We start from the raw sequence: 17,778 nt of genomic DNA, 5'->3' as shown, positions 1-17,778 counted from the left end.
ATCCAGGAGGCAGGGGATCATGTATCCTTTTCAGATCGATGTTTCTCTCTCTCTGTCCTTCTCCCTTCCTCTCTCTTTAAAAATCAATAACATCTTTTAAAATTGCAAGCTCCTTGAAGGCAAGATTCAGCTTTGTGCACCTGATTTGCCCCAGTGCCAGGCACACTGTGTGGAACAAATTAAAACATGAGTGAAGGCATCACCAAGACCCCCTTACAGGCCGACTTGTAGGGAATAGTTATGCTCTAATTTGATGTCCCACAAACATGTTTAAAAGTGGCCGTTCAAATGCAGAGTGGCCAGGAATTGTGCTTTAATTTGGATAGTAAGCTCTCTATAAATTAGAGATAATTGACTTTGCCACTTTAAATTCCATTGAGCATTTCTTGGACTCCTTCTGTTCCTGACATGAAGCTGTGTAAATTAAGACCATTTCAAATGCAAATGCCCTTCTTTTCTATCTCACAGGGCTGGCGGCCCAAACTGTCCTCTTTCAGGGAACACTATCCTATGCTCACTGTCCATAAAGCTTAACAGAAACAGAAATGCTGGTTTTGATTTGCTTCCCAGATCCATGTATGTGTGTGCAGCACATGCTACCTTCAGCTCTGTGCCTGGGTTAGAAGAAATATTTTTTAGACATGAGTGGTTTCCTGTTAAATAGGAGATGATTGCCAACTCGAGTTTCTCGATGACAGTTCCGCCAACGTGAAAGAGGGCAGCCCTCTTTCCATTTTCTATTTATCTGAAGCCCTTCCCCAAATTTACGTTCCCCGTCGAGCCCATCTCCTCCTCGGGATGTCCCACTCGCATGACCCCAGATTCAGCACAGGGTAGCTTTCTCCTCCCTCAGACTCGCAGCTGTAAAAGAATCAACATATTGTTGGAGTCGGTTATGCTGCACTCAGTTGTCTTAACCTGGCTGTTTCTCTAAAGGAACATTTCTCTGGAATTCTAGAACGTTTCACTTCTTGACTTCGCAGTCAAGTATCAGTAACTGTTTTCAGCAGCCTGCAGGCCCGAGGCTGTGCACAGGGTCAGAAATGGATGACTTGAGTGAGGAGACTGCTCTGGCAAAATGGAATCTGATTTTGATCAGCATCTGGACGGCAGACAGTGTGGTTTTAATCTGAAATGGGGAACGCAGTGACATTGCCAGAGAACTTTGTCCATTGTTAGTTATTTTATTTGGGCTAGCATGGTACCCAGATTGCGGTTTCAACTTTTTGCCAGAAAACCCTGAGGACTACACTTTGTACTTAGCAACCTGGTTTGGGAGTTTGGCAAATTGATCCATAAATTAACGAAATTGGAAGTATCCAAATGGGTCCTCTGGAAGTTATCTGCCTTTAAGTAGCATGCGTTAAATGCTCTGTGGGTCTTTCCATTTTAATAATATATCTTCAGATATGGAGACTCACTCACAAATGGTTTCAGTATAGCTCCCTTGAATATATCACAGGTTACATAAGAATTTGATGAGTCTGTCATTCCTCAGCATATTCCTTTAATAAGTTCAAAGGATTCTTAGGTTACCTGTGTGATGTCAATTACACATTTTTCCAAATTGTCTATGTGAATTCTAACATAATTATGAGCCTGACATATGCACATTATCTATAATAATAAAAGCATAATATGCTAATTAGACCAGACAGCTGAACGACCTTCCGGACATCATACTGGACATCCCTCTGGATGAAGCCAAAGCGGCAGGGGCCAAGGCAGAGGCAGTTTGGGGCAATCAGGCAGGCAGGCGAGCAGTTAGGGGTGATCAGGCAGAGGGGTTAGGGCAGTGGTTCTCAACCTTCCTAATGCTGTGACCCTTTAATACAGTTCCTCATGTTGTGGTGACCCCCAACCATAAAATTATTTTCGTTGCTACTTCATAACTGTAATTTTGCTACTGTTATGAATCATAATGTAAATATATGATATGCAGGATATATTTTATTGTTACAAATTGAACATAATTAAAGCATAGTGATTAATCACAAAAACAATATGTAATTATATGTGTTTTCTGATGGTCTTAGGCAACCCCTGTGAAAGGGTCATTCGACCCCCAAAGGGGTCACAACCCACAGGTTGAGAACTGCTGGGTTAGGGGCAATCAGGCAGGCAGGCAGAGGGGTTAGGGGCAATCAGGCAGACAGGCAGAGGTGTTAGGGGCAATCAGGCAGGCAGGCAGGTAAGTGGTTAGGAGCCAGCAGTCCTGGGTTGTGAGAGGGATGTCCAACTTCTGGTTTAGGTCTGATCCCACAGGGATTTCTGAGGGATTGGGCCTAAACCGGCAGTCAGAAATCCCCCAAGCGATCCTGGATTGTGAGAGGATGCAAGCTGGGCTGAGGGACCTCCCCCCATGCACGAATTTCATGCACCAGGCCTCTAGTCTACATATATAAAAGCCCAGCGACTGGAACAGCAGAACGACCAGAATGACCAGAGCAACCTGTGGCTATGACACACACTGTGGCAGCCAACTAGCCTGATCTGGTCCCCAACACCCCAATTGGGAAACCTCCCATGACCCCCGCCCCCTCTGGCTTGGCCCAATGGGCCCCCATTGGGGCGGGCCGGCCGGATTCCACCAGTGCACAAATTCATGCACCAGGCCTCCAGTATAGTACATAAAAGACTTCCTCAGGAGTTTTCATGGTAAATGCCAGAAGTATGTCTGTAGCTTAATGCTTAATTCATGACACCGGACTTGAATCCTTGCTGAAATTTGAATACACTTTGACCAAGGCTTATTAGTGATGCAAAAATGAAAGTTAACTACATTCATTATGAACAAACCAACAAAAACTCATTAAAATTTATTTGGACAGGTGTTAGTTGCCTTGAATTCAGGCATAGATATATCCTTGTTTCTTACAGATGCATTTGCCATAATTTCCTCCCACCAATATAAATCTATCTCCTTCCATTCAAAAATTTTTCCTTTATTTTTAATAAGTCAAATTTTTAAAATGAAAATTTCTATAATCACCTAATCAGGAGATATCTCATACTTTGGATGTATAAATGTCTCAGCAATAAGGAAATAGACTGTCTTCTGGTCATCTATCTTTCTATTAATATGCCTACAGGTTTGGCTTGGTCCTTGGGAACAGGATGACTCTACTGGTGTTAGCACAGACATTCATCTCCATTACACACGCCTCTATGTTCATCTCCTGGACTGTAGACATTAGTGCATGGTGAGTGTATATCTACATTCTCAGGAGTTACTGTGCATTTGGAAATGCTTTTATTTTGCAAGATAATACACATAAATAAAGATTTGCTTCAACAATAATTCTGTTTCTGCATCTGCTCTGAATTATCATTCTTACTCTATCTTCACATTCATTCATCCCCAAGGTTTTTGTGGTGCAGTATTTGCTGATGTATTGGCAATGATCCGGCTTATTGACTCTCTTGCTCTTCCTCTAACATGGAGTGTTTTCCCACTCCATGCCTCCCCATGCGTCCCCATGCCACTGCCCTTTGCCTGCCCCCGTGTCACCCATGTGTGTCCATGGCTCCCTCTCTTGCCTTATTCAGCATTCGGCTCAAATGTCATCTCTTCAGAGAGGTCTGCCCAAATCACCATCTCTCCCTTACTCTGCTTCAGTTGTCTCCACGAGATACTATGGTACACAATTATTGCTGTATTTATTGGCTGATTGCCTATCTCCTCTATTGCATTGTAAGTTTCATGGAGGAAGGTACTTTGTTTTCTTCAGTATTTTATCCCTTGATCTAGATGAGTGAGTGGCATGGAAAATGTACAAATTATTGTTTGTGATTAAGTGGATTTACCCAGGACACTGAACTTCTTTATATCAGTTTATTTCTCTGTTGAAGGATATTATTGTACTTCATGGTCATTAGTCAAGAATATATTTGTTTGCAATGATATCACAGATGCACAGGTTATGTGAGGATTTACTCATTAATATTTACATGTATGCACCAAAATTTACAGGAACTGTGTGCCTTTCCCCTTAATAATAATAAATGAAACTATTGGATTCCTTATAACACTGACCTATAACTCCTTGACTGATAAACCATGAGTACTACCAGCTGGCTAAGTAGTGGTAACCATGTAAATTATTAATCATGTGGCATTTCACTCAAAATATCTTTAAGAAATATACAAAGTAAGAGGTATCACAATACCGAATAACAAATTATACCTCAAAGCCATTGTAATCAAAACAGCCTGATGCTGGCACAAGAACAGGTATATAGATCAATGGAACGGAACAGAGAACCCAGAAATCAACCCAAGCCATTACACTCAATTAATATTTGACAAAGCAGTCAAGAGCATACAATGGAGTCCAGACAGCCTCTTCAATAAGTAGTGTTGGGAAAATTGGACAGGTACATGCAAAAAAATGAAGCTAGACCACTAACTTACATCATACACAAGAATAAACTCGAAATGGATAAAAGACTTAAATGTAAATCATGGAGCCATAAACATCCTAGAAGAAACCATAGGCAGCAAAATCTCAGACATCACTCTTAGAAATATGTTTGCCAATACATCTCCTAGGGCAGTGGTCGGCAAACTGTGGCTCGTGAACCACATGTGGCTCTTTGGCCCCTTGAGTGTGGCTCTTCCACAAAATACCAGGTGTGGGCACGCATGTACAGTGCAATTGAAACTTCGTGGCCCATGAGCAGAAGTCGGTATTTTGTGGAAGAGCCACACTCAAGGGGCCAAAGAGCCGCATGTGGCTCGCGAGCTGCAGTTTGCCGACCACTGTCCCAGGGCAAAGAAAACTGAGGGAAAAATAAACGGAACTACATCAAAATAAAAAGCTTCTGCACAGCAAAAGAAACCATCAACAAAATGAAAAGGGATTTAACTGTATGGGAAAACACATTTGCCAATGATCCATCTGATATATAAATTTCCAAAATATATAAAAAAACTCATACAACTTAACAAAAGGAAGATAAACAATCCAATTTAAAAATGGGCAGAAGACTTAAATAGACACTTCTCTAAAGAGGACGTAGAGATGGCCAAGAGACACATGAAAAAAATGTTCGAAGTCACTAATCATCAGAGAGATGAAAATTAAAACGACTAAGAGGTATCACCTCACACCTGTCAGAATAGCTACCATCAACAAATGACAAGTACCGGTGAGGATGTGGAGAAAAGGGAACCCTAGTACACTGCTGGTGGGAATGCAGACTAGCACAGCCACTACGGAAAACAGTATGGAGTTTCCTCAAAAAATTAAAAGTGGAACTCCTATTTGACCCAGTGATCCCACTTCTAGGAATATATCCTAAGACAAAACACCAATCAGAAAGAATATATGTACCCCTACGTTCATAGTAGCACTATTTACAATAGCTAAGAATTGGAAACAGCCCAAGTGCCCATCAGTAGATGAGTGGATAAAAATGCTGTGGTACATTTACACAATGGAATACAATGCAACTATAAAAAAGAAGGATTTCTTACCCTTTGAGACAACATGGAAGGACCTGGAGAATATTACGCTAAGTGAAATAAGTCCATCAGAAAAAGACAAGTATCATATGATCTTACTTATACGTGGAATATAATGAACAAAGTAAACTTCCAAACAAAATAGATCCAGAGACATGGAAGCATGAAACAGACTGACCAATCTCAGAGGGAAGGGGAGCAGAGGAAGAGATTAACCAAAGAACTTAAATGCATATGTGCATAACCCATGGACATAGACAGTAGTGCAGTGAAGGCCTAGGAGTGGGGGGTGAGGGTGGGCACTGGATGGGGGGAGTCAAGGGGGCGGGGCAAAGAGGGACATCAGTAATAGTTTCAACAATAAAGATAATTTTTTAAAAAGTGAATAAAACTTCCAGCACAGAGAGATTAAAATAAAACATACTAGATTTATCATATACTTTGATATTTTATTTCACACTAAAAGCTCTAATAGTGTATACTGTAACACATTATATTTTAGGCTTATTTTTTCTAGGGAATGCAAATTTAATCATCTAGAAATGTTAGTCCTTTAAAATTAGATCTATAACATAAATTGGGAAAAGAAAAAGCACATTGCTGAATTATTGATTTAAAATTTAAGAATTATTTCCACCTTTTACAGACTAATTTTACCAGGATGTTGAATTTAAGTAAGTAAAAATGCATTTTCATGAAAACAGTGACTTGTTCTTAGATGGAGTGTCTGGAAGTAATAAAATCACATGGTTATATATTTGATTTTCCTTCATAAAAAATGTTTATAAAGGACATAGCTTTCAATAGTTTGTCAGTTACATTTCTCATCAACCGTGGTGTTGGTAAACATTTTCATAGCAACATGTAAGGGAGAAGCATTCCAAGCCCTTCTGATGGTTCCATATCTTAAAATAATTTTAATTGATCTGAATAAGATATCGATGAAATCAGCTAATTTAGAAAATTCCAGAAACAATCTTGAAAGCAGCAGCAATGTGCTCCTTAAGAAGTGAGTGAGCGAGTCCTGTGCCAGGTCACCAGTCCAGGCCTAGAGATCTGAGGCCGAGTACCTGCCTCTCCTGGCCACATGGCCACTGAGGTGTTTGCAGTGTGTGCCTGAAAGAAAAGAACATTTTCACAATCCAGGCACAGAAGCCCCAAAGAATGACTGCATTCCAGGTGGCCCAGTAAACCATTACAAGGGCTGGATTAAAATTCCGAGGTCATGATTTTGGGTGTGAACATATAGGCCACTATTAGCCATATATTTGAGGGAATTGCTATCTTGTCGATTTGACCATAATCTCCGGTAACCATAATACATGCTGCATCACTTCCCTATTTCAGTAAGTGAAGTATTAATCTCCACTGTAAGTGAGACTTTTGTCCCATACATTTCTGATTTGTTTTGCTCTAAGTATGGTTTTTGCTTCAGTGAAAAAGATTTCCAAGAAAAACCAGACAAGAAATTGTCCTAGAAAATCCTGATTCCTAAACTGGGATTGATTAATGAAGGAAACGGCAATTCTCTATCTCACAAAGAATTTGAAGAACTGGAACACAGTCTTGGCGTCAGGTTCTTTCCCCTTAACCCTTCCTGTAATTGTGTTTATCAATTTACTTTTGCTCTGTTCTCAATTATGGAGTTTATATCCTTGAAGACATTGAGATGCTTCAGCGTTTCTGGAGAAAAAACTGTATTCTGTTTTGAGTTATACCACGCAATCAACATGTTCCCACATTTGGCTCACAAATTCATAATACCAGCATTCATAGGGAAATACTACAACATGTTTGCTCCTCACAGGTGACGAAAAAATTTAGTGTCTTACACTCAGGCTAAACCACATTATAGGACTGTTCTAATTTAGATGAAACCCACATTTGATTTTCTCTTCTGAAACCGAAAATGCAGTCCCAACGTTATTAAATGACCAAATAATTCTGGCCTAAATTTCAGTTTGTTGGTACTGATTTAAAACTATTTTATTTACTAAAAACTTATACATATTGTTCAAACCCTATTCAGTGTAGGCCAGTCAGTGGTGCAGTTGGAAAATAATGTTCTCAGCAAATGTTAGGTCTGGGGCAGATGTTTAATAACAAGTTCTGAGACTGTGTGGTGACATGCAGAAGTCCTGTTTTTCAGATGTGACTATTTATGCACAGATGGATCCTGTCCTGGGCTGGGCTCCTTTCCTGAATTGTTTCCCTCCTGGGTAACTACCTGCAGATAGAAGTTTGTCTTGGCTAAGGTCGGCAGGATTTGTTTCGAGTTTATGCAGCGGAGTGATCAAGGACTCAGACGGGCATGAGGAGGTGAGCTTTCACTGCCATTCTTTCTGTACCACTGGACTTAAAGGAAAATTTGGGAGAAAATGAAACCCAGACATTTTCCCATAATTAGCTTTAATTCATTGCTGCTCCTATAACTATAAGCCTGGTCCAAAGCTGGCCTTCGGTGAACATACTCTACTGGGAAGTTCCGAACATTTATTGCCAGAATGCTTACACCAAGTTCACAACCAAGTTAGTCCCCTAAGACCCAGGCTAGTCGAGACTCATTATGCTCTTGGGAAGTGCAAGAACTCTGACAGGTAGGAATGCACTAACTCAACCTTAAAATATCTGTCCTGGCAATTATCCACACTCAGGTTTTTTTGAAAGAAAATGAGGTTACCCATGTATATGGTTCAACTTGCCACGCCCTACTGACAAGGAGAAACTATTTTCCATCAGGGGAAGAAAATAATGTTGAGAGATGAAAATGTAACATCACGCTCTGAATGCAACATATTTTAAATAAATATTTTAATTCTATTGTTGGCATTTACAAGTAGAAAGCATACAGTATGTTACAAATATCAAAATGTGAAAAATATGAACGTTACATAAGTAACAAATGTAAAAAAAGTATTTTCTTACCTTCCCGGAAAGTAAGAAAACTATTCAGCATAAGAAAATATCAGTATCAAAAACACAGCTTAGGTGTAAAAACAAAACCCAAAACACGTTTTCGCAAGGTATTAAAAAAATGATCTACAAAATGACAGAAAGTAAGCAGTGATGAAATTTGACTTTATATAAATTATAAAAGCTGGGTACTTAGGGTACATGCTGAATGGTTGGGAGTATGTCCAATCATAGGCTTTGCTTAGGTCAATTCTTTAAAAATTTAAAAGCGTAGAACATTTTTCAATAAATAACTTTCAACAGTGTCTCTGAGAGGCCGGCTGGGCCTTCCCCCACGGCAGCAGGCGGCAGTGTTCTGGGACAAGATGCAATCACTCTGTTCCTTAGTGGGAAGCCTGATGCAAATGAGACCATCGCTGTTTACACAGAAAAGAGTCAGAAGTCTTAACACAATTTCGTAAGAAAGTTCTAAAGTGCTGAACACAATGACTTAACTTCAGTACCCAAGGTCATGTACAAGGCATTCAAACCTTCAGACATTTCCGATAAACACCGAATATGGAGGCTACGATTCTGAGAAGCGTTAATACTTAGTCTTTCGTTCAAGGGCAGGAGGGCTCTTTTCTACACTTTACAAGGGATTGGATAAACCCTCAAGGGTCTTGCAAAGCAAAACGTTAACAATAGTAACACAACGGCAACAATACACAGCCCCGCCGTGACAGCCACAAGTTCATTTCTGCAACGGCGATGCTATTCCTGCTCAAAGTCACCACGCGGGCCTTGGCCAAGTAAGAAAAACCTTTCTGAACGCTGCGCCCAGGTCACCGGTCGCACCGTAGGAAGCATGCAGGACAACAAAGGCAACGGAGCGCTTTCAAATGACAGAGCTGTTCTGCGCCGGTTTCAGCAGCATCGTGGCTATTATTTTTGAGTTTCCCTCCAGCACCAGCCCTGACTGGCCGGTTTTGCAAACACGACCCGCCCTGGTGGGTGGCCTGCGGGCCGCGGGGGCGTCCCTTGTGTTCCTGTCTCCGTCGCGCCAGCACACGGTGCTCACACATACTGTTCGGCTTCCCCCTCTTTGGGGACCGGCTGACTGGTCCCACTTTTGCCATCTTCGTTGGCTGCTGCTTTTTCTGGGAGAGATGCCAAATCCTTAAAAACATCCACATAGTGGCCAAAGCCGGGGCCCCAGTTCAAGAGGTTGTCCCAGTTGAAATTCCCCGCTTGCTGCCCGAGCTTCAGGGGCAGCGTGCTGTCGGCCACGCCGGGCACCTGCGAGCCCCCGGGCGCCCCCTCCGCCCTGCGGCCGTGGTATCTTCGGGGCTTCAGTCTGGCGCCGTAATTATCTTCGTCGTCTGCATCCGATTCGTTCACTTGCGAGAGCTTGGGCATCCTGGAAGTGTAAACCATGGGCTTCTCCCGGTCGTACTCCATTTCCGAGCAGGTGAAAGACTCGTGCGAGTCGCTGTCGGAAGAAGATTCGGGAGCGGGGATGCCGTCGGCGGGGTTCCTGGTCCTGGACAGCGGCCGCCGGCAGTCCTCCTCCGAGGAAGACCGGCCGTGGTCCGCGCTGCAGATGCTCGGGTTCCTCGGGCGAGGGGTGTTGAGCCTCTCCACCTCTTCGATGGACAGTCCCACGGGCGGCGAGGATTCCAGAGGGATCTGCCCCATGGGCTGCTTCAAGCGGCTCCCGGGTCGAGAGCCGTGCGGGGCCAGGGCCTGGGGGCTCTTGCTCCTCCTGCCCAGCCTCGTGGGGTAGTTGAAGATGCCCGGCTGGCAGGCGTCCCCGTGCATGTCCGCCACGTTGCCGTCCCGCACCGGGAGGTGCAGCTCCCGCGCCGGGCTGTTCCGGTAGAAGGTGGAGGCCTTGGAGAATGGCGCGGGGCTGTGCCGGGACAGGGGGTTGGGCGTCGGGCAAGCGGAGTGGCTCAGGGAGCTGGTTCGCAGGCCCTGGCCGTAGGAAGGCTGGTAGGTCAGGCTGCTGGCCCCCAGGGGCATGGGGGACTGGCGCGCGAAGCCCAGGGGGCTGTGCCGCTGGATGGAGAACTTGGGGGTGTGGCTGCGGAACTGCTTGTAGTGCTGGATGATATCTGCGTCCGAAGGGGCGATGCTGCTAGCGTTGTCGATGTCGTAGTGCTCGATCTCCTGCTCCGGGGAGGCCAGGGGGGCGCTGGGGATGGTCTCCGAGTTGTGGGGGATATCGGTCTCGTCGTAGATGAGGTAGGGGTTCTCCCTCTCAATGATATCTGGCTTGGGGTTCCCCTCAGGCTGCTTCCGCACCGTCATGTCGTCCCCGTAGGGGGGGATGTTGTCTGGGTCATCGAAGGCCACGTTCTCACTCCCCTTTTTCTTCTTCTCCTTCGGTTTCTTCTCCTCCTTGGGGTTTTTGGTCTTCTTGCCCCGGCACTGGTTGCAAAGAATCAGGCTGAGGACCAGAAGGGCCAGGACTGTGGCGCAGCTACCCACGATGGCGGGCACGGCCCACAGAGGCAGGGAGATCTCTTCGGGGCCCTGACTCAGAACACAGACATGCCCTCCGGGGCTTCCGGCTTTGCACACCCTCCCCTGAGGACAGACGACACCGAGGCAGGCCACCACCGTCTCACAGGTGCTCCCTGTGTGCGACTCCGGGCAGCTACAGGTGAAGCCGGAGTGCAGGCCTGGCTCGCAGCTGCCCCCGTTCTGGCAGGGATGGGAGGCGCAGTCCCCAGGGGGCACGCACTTGTAGGCGTACCACTGGTTGATGCACAGTAAGTCGCCCCAGCAGGGGTTGCTGGCACAAATGTTGGGCCCACGACAGCCGATCTTCACGGAGGGATCCGTCTTGGAGATGGAGGCCAAGCTGTGCTTCCCGCTGAAAGGCAGGCTTTCTCCACCGTACAGCATCGAGGCGATGCAGCCATCGAACCCTGCGGGGAGAAGGAGCCGTGGGGCGATTTAGAGAAAACCAGAGGCTGTGATGGAATCTGGTCAAGAGAAGCTTCACAATCATGTCACAGGCGCTTAGAGACAACCGTCTAGGAGCCATCATCCAGCTCCAGGGCAATAGATCTGTGCATCTGACACGCTAACTTCTTAGCAAGACTTCCACAAGGAAATTGGGGAGGATCGCTCAGATCCCACTCTTCCCGAACATTTATGGATGACCCAGATGGGCTGGATTTGCTTTTTCTACTTCTTTTTATTTATTTGGTCATCTATTTGTTTCATTTTTGTAGTCTCTATACCAAGAACTGCATACGTAGAAATAAAATTTATTTTAACAAATACTTATAAAGAACACAAAATAGGCCAATGGATTCCATCATTAGATCGTACATTCTCAATGGAGGTGATATTGCTCCCAAGGAGTTGAGCAAAAAAAAGGAAGCAAGAGAAATGCCTTAGCTATTATAGTGGTTTGTGGATCTTAAAAGGGCAGATTTAGAGTATAACTCTATATCTCATGAGGTGGGGATATTGGGAGTTAGAAAAAAGATCTACAATGGCTCCTTAGAAGGTAAAAATTATTTTTTAAAGAAGTTGAGAAAACGTTGCTAGACTAGAGTGTGCTAATCTTGCTAATGTTCCTATTAGCCCAAGACTCTATTTTGTCACTAACAAAATGCCTGATTTACATTGATTTGTTTTTCTAAAGCACCCCAAAGGATGAACATTCCTATTCTCAAATAAGCTAAGTATAAATGACTTATGGCCTGGACTTGGACGTTGATGCCCTAACTCCATTACTCTCTCATGCATTTTTCAATTTTCCTCTTACTGAGGCAACATTCCATCCCAGTGACCTTTCCGTCCCTCATCCATTCTTTTTCCATGAACTGAGACATCTCCTGCATTTGCTCCTACTCTCTCCATTTTCCTTTTAGGCTCCTTTCTTTCTCATTCAATCATATCCATGCTCAGTACTCAATTACCTGCTTGACACGGATAACTCCTAATGGATTTTCAGGGGAAGTCCACTCCTCATTCTAGCCCATCTACCAAAATGTGCCCTACCAAATCTTGATATTTCCCGTAGACCTGCTTCTTTTTGTACTCTTCTGCACTTGCCTTTCTCAGCGGAACTAGCCTTCTTCTAGTGGAAAAGTCAGAAACTTCCTTGAATTTTACCAAAATCACCAAGTTTGGTTGACTTAAATTTTTAAAAATACTTTTTCCCTATCCATTTCTTTACAACTCCTCTCTACCACACTGGTCAAAGCTCACATCACTGCAATGTTTTCCCAGGTAATTTATGCAAGTTCACTGGTGTTCTCCTCCAACGCATTCTCCATGGCGGAGCCTGAAAGATCTTTAACATCATGGGACACTTTTAAGACTAACTTTTTAGTAACTTCCCACTGTTCTGAGAATAAGACCAAAACTATATCATGTTTTAGAAGGACCTACTTCATCCTTTACCTGTGACATCAGCCCCCAAGGTGCTGAATTACTCTTGAATTACTCTACTTTTTTTTTTTTTAGTTCCTATTAAAATAATTCAATCTTTCATATTCTCCCATTTTTAACCTCCTTAATTCAGATTTAAGTACAAATGCCAATTTTCCAGGAAAGCTTCCCTTTTCCCTCTTTTGGGAAATCTCTTATAATTCTATATTCTCCCTTCACATCATTTGTTATAGCTTAAAATAATATATTTACTTGTATAATGATTTGATTAATGTTTGTCTCCCTTATTGGGCCTTGTGTTCTATGAGGAAAGTGGCTATTTATTAAGTCCACCATTGCACTCCCAGTAGCCAGCATAGGGTTCAGAATTATCTGTTGTGTGAATGAACAAATGAATGAATAAAATGTATAAATAAATGCTTGGTGGACAAAGAAACATCAAAACACCATGGGCTGAACTATGACTTGGTAGAACAAATGCAAATGTCTAAGGTAAGTGATGGCCTATAATTCATTATAAACTTTCCAAGGATAGTGATGACATTCTTAGAATACTCATAATGGTATTACCAGAAATCCGATTACTTTTAGAGAAACAGCTTTACCTTTCCTTTGTGATTGTACTCAGCATGAGCATTTACCTGTTTGAGTATCTCGATGAGCTTGATTGGGTGGAATTCCTCCAAGGGATATAGTGAGCACGTCGAGGCCACCAAAATTCTGAGTAGGGTGGGCGATATCTCTGTTGTATATCCTGTCGATGGACAGTACTGTGGCTGTTCCATTTTTTCCGATTAGAAAGGTATGCCAGTGGCCATCAGCAACATACACCTCAGGAATATTTCTCTCCACTTTCCCAGCAATTCCTGCATCTGATGTAAAATGTACTTTGCCATTCTTAATCTATAAACATATTAAAGACAATGTACAATTAAACTCTAACATACTTGAATAAAAACAAAGTAAAACCTTAAAATATTGGTCAGTTCAAAGCAGCTAGAATAGATGAAGAGACTGAATATATTAGAGTATACTTACCTATCAAGCTCTATGATTTTAGTTAGCATATACCTTCACATTCAATAGTTTCAATTGTTTTCAAGGTATTATTATATTTGTACTTAATTATTCAAGATGCAGGGAATTATCTTCCAGAGCACAATTGAGATAGTAATGAGATGAATGGCCCTTTTAAGATAAGTAAATTAATTTTTTAATGATTTCCTATAATTTTTCAAAAAATATGTTTTTATTGATTTTAGAGAGAGAAAGCGAAAGGGAGAGAGAGGAAGAGAAACATCAATGTGGGGGAGAAATATCAATCGGTTGCCTCCTGCACATGCCCTGACCAGGGATTGAACCAGAAACCCGAGTATGTGCCTAACAGGGTGACCTTCTTGTGCTTGGACGATGCTCAATCAATTGAGCCATACTGGCAGAGCATGCTTTCCTATAATTTAATGGCAATGGTGAGTGTAAATAAAATAGGTCAGTTTAGTACATGGCCAATAATGATAAAAATATTAAAACTACTTGCAAAATAAGTCAATTCTTAGATAAAAATGAAGAATAGTTGGAAAAATAAAGACAAAAATAAATTGTTTCACCTGTCATATATGACACACTGAAATCTTAGAAAGAGATCATGTCTAGTATTTACATCAGTTATTGAGATTAAAAAGAACTATGATGAATAAATGTTGAGTTCTTAATAATGAGGTGTCTGGGCAAGTCTTCACTTTGGCTCTCTTCCAATTTATCTAAGGGATATTCGGTTTCTGTTACTTCGCCCAGTAGAACATTGGGTAACAGAATGCTCCTACTCCCATTTCCAACCAAGTTTCCAGTATTCCGCGTAGACACTTTAGGAAATAAAATAATTTATGAGGCAGATGAACATTTGGTTCAGAGAGCATCATCCCATCAAACTCCCAGACAGAGCTGGTGCCGGCAGGAGGATGAAGTGACACCATGTCTCAAATGACAGGCATGAAAGGATGGATCAGTTTATGTTGTCACTCAGATCAAATGCCATTTCTCCATGCAACAAACACATCTGGTAGAACTAAAAGTCAGTACATCTGTACTGTGGAAAATACGCCTAACACATTTACATATGTTATTCATATTGTAATATTTTATTAAAGCAGTCTCTCTAGATAATAATATATTTCAGTACCAAACTCAGATAGAAAAAAAAGAGAGTTGTGGTTAAATGACAATAACATTTCATCAAATGGGCAACGTCTCATGACATGCGGTAAAAACAGCAACTCGTCTTTGGTTGTAGCCAGAGTCCTTTTTGGAAACAGGCCTTGGGAAGAGCCTTCTCGCAGCTCTGTGTTTCTCGCCTGATGGATCACAACTCATCCTCTTATCTGAAGAGGGGTCTTTGGGATATACCACAGAGTGGATTCAATAAGAACATGACAACATTCTTCATGTTTTCTTTTTCCCTAATAATACTCTACCAAACTTCTGTATTCTTTTTAACTTTCCAAACATCCTGCTAATGTTTTGCTTTGTTCATTTATTTATTTTTTAATCAACAGACCTCTGAATCCCTCATCCCAAGTCTGTACAATATACCTAGCCTCACTTAGAAACAAAACAAACCAGAAAGCTCTGCACCAAACCACAGAATTGATTTGGAGTAGTAAGTCCATCATCTGTTATTACAGAACTCCAACATGGAGAGACACAATACGCCACGACAGACGGGAGGTTTGGGGAACACTTTATAGTGTCAACACACTATACACAAGCGGACTTTGCCTTTGCTTTTCTGGCTGAGATGTCCTTACCCTCATTTCTTTTTTATCCGGACAGATTCTATTGATATATTCGCATCTCTTCTCGCATTGCTATTGCTACTCACCACTGACCCTCTCTTCCACAACCGTTTATAACCCCGTCCTTTTTCATTTTCACAGAATGTGTGTGTAAGTGTGTGTTTGCAGTGTGTGTGTGTGTGTGTGTGTGTGTGTGTGTGAGAGAGAGAGAGAGAGAGAGAGAGAGAGAGAGAAGCTGATTTATAGTATGCAAAAAGGAAGAAAGAAACTGTCAGAAAGAGAGTCAAAGGAAAGAAAGAAGAAAACCAGGGGCTGTGGCCACTGATAAGCTGGCTGATAAGTAAGTCATTTGAACTGGCTCCCAGGCTGCACAAGCACATCGTATTCCTGTCATCCAAATGGCGTGCCTGCTCCCAACAGTCACCCTCTTCCTGTCTACTGACTTCTCCTGATTCACTGGTTTTGGTTGTTGTTGTTTTTAATCTACTTACTTCACCTGCCAAGCCCCTTTCATCTCTGAAAAGATGCTTTTCAAAATTTCATACAAAAGAAATGTGCCTGTTGGTCTCTTTAGTCATTATTTTTATTCGTTTGCACTGACTTTGCCCTTCTCTCTGAAAGCACTTGCTACCCAGGGCACACAATCTGGAGAAGCAGCCTGCTGCCGGGCTGCGGGAAATGCAAGATTTTATGGTGACAAAAATGGATCCTGACATTCAGCCTCTTCCTCAAGGAAGAGGAAAGTCTGCCCCTGGTGTCTCCAACCACATTGCATTTTGCATGTCTTGGCTTAAGGAGATGCTGTACAGAAAGTTTTCACATGTCATTTCAATGGAACAAGGACTTGGAAGCAGCTTAACGGATAATGCGCAGACCTCCATGTCAGCGCCTCTGAACGCATATAGAACATTTCCTATAGACATGCAGGTCTACTTCTCTCTCTGCTTCTTTGTTTTCTAGGCTTTTAATACACTTTCCAATGAAAATGATAAACACCAACTAATAACATTATACGATGACTCGCATGCTTTGTTTTGTAGTTGCTCCGTTAATTCGGGAACTGGCTCTTTGTTTCCGTAGTGGAGGTAGAGTTACAGGCTGAAGACGTTCCTTAGGCCTGGGTTAGGGCAGTCTCTTACTCTGGCACCAATGACATTTTGAATTGAATGATTCTTTTTTTGTGGATTGCTGTGTTGTGCACTGTAGGATGTTTAGAGATATACCATCCCCCCAAACCAGGACAATAAAAATTGTCTCCAGACATCGCCAAGTGTCCATCCAAAGTAACATCACCCCCAGATGGGAATGACTAGACTAGGGGATTATAATATGACTAGAGGCCCAGTGTATAAAAATTCATGCACTGGAGGGGGGTCCCTCAGCCCGGCCTGCCCCCTCTCACAGTCCGGTAGCCCTCAGGGGAAGGAGGCGAGCCAGTGATCAGGGGAAAGCGATGCCCCCAGCACACCTCTGCTGCTGCCACTGTCGGCAGCACAAGCCTCAGCTGGCCCTGGTCACCTGAGCCTCAGATGGTCCTAGGCGTCTGGGCAGCCGCCATCCAAGGCTTGCCTGCACCTCAGGCATTGGCTGGGCAGCTGACATCCGAGGCTTGCCCACATCTCGGGCAGGCCCTAGGCGGCTGGGGGACTGAGGGCAGGTCCGGCCGCACCACCCGCCTACTGCCCACCCCTGGCTGGGCTGAAAGGACTGTGGGATTCCCGGCAGGCACAAGGAGTGACCGAACCCGCCTGGCCGCACCACGTGCCTGCCACCTCCCCAGCGGGCTGGAAGGACTGGGGGAATCCGGTGGGGCTGAGGGGACTGGGCACTGCCATCTTGTGGCTATGGGTGCCGCCATCTTTGTGACAGAGTGATGGTCAATTTGTATATTCCTTCTTTATTAGGTAGGATAATTTTTAAAAGATTGGTATTTTCTACTTCTTATTAAAGATGTGTACATGAAACATACCAACCAGAGTTGGCTTGGATAAAGAGAAATTTTGAGAATAAAGAGGCTGAAGTTTAAAGGTGAACATGTTTTTATTTTTAGTATTATATGTGAATTAAACCTAGCACTTTACTATGCATTTTGCTTTTGGCTTTATTAGCTAAGCTTCTAGTAATTTTCAAAATATTGCTTTATAGGTGGAAAAAATTCAGGAAATTTGGGTTTGTTTTCTTAAAGAATTTACCAAAACTCATATAAAATTA

General features: G+C 43.0%; 1 protein-coding gene across 3 annotated transcripts in view; it reads right to left on the bottom strand.

Moving 5' to 3' along the window:
• The window catches only part of FAT4 (FAT atypical cadherin 4), a 198,994-nt gene that overhangs the window by 39,660 nt on the left and 141,556 nt on the right, over window positions 1-17,778 (bottom strand). Inside the window, exons 16-17 of one of the 3 annotated variants that reach the window (XM_070415159.1) lie at window positions 13,417-13,678; window positions 8,296-11,295 (exon numbers count right to left, since the gene is read on the bottom strand). In XM_070415159.1, the coding sequence (XP_070271260.1) occupies window positions 9,437-11,295; window positions 13,417-13,678 (2,121 nt within the window). In that variant the 3' untranslated portion in view covers window positions 8,296-9,436. Of the gene's footprint in view, window positions 1-8,295; window positions 11,296-11,322; window positions 11,620-13,416; window positions 13,679-17,778 lie in introns of those variants that run through there. The other 2 variants (XM_070415160.1, XM_070415161.1) reach the window with 2 other exon arrangements.

Source organism: Myotis yumanensis, unplaced genomic scaffold (genome assembly GCF_028538775.1).
Source record: "Myotis yumanensis isolate MYYU_CA2020_CCGP unplaced genomic scaffold, mMyoYum1.0.hap1 SCAF_5, whole genome shotgun sequence".
NCBI classification, from domain to species: Eukaryota; Metazoa; Chordata; class Mammalia; order Chiroptera; family Vespertilionidae; genus Myotis; species Myotis yumanensis.
This window is presented reverse-complemented; position numbering and strand designations above follow the sequence as displayed.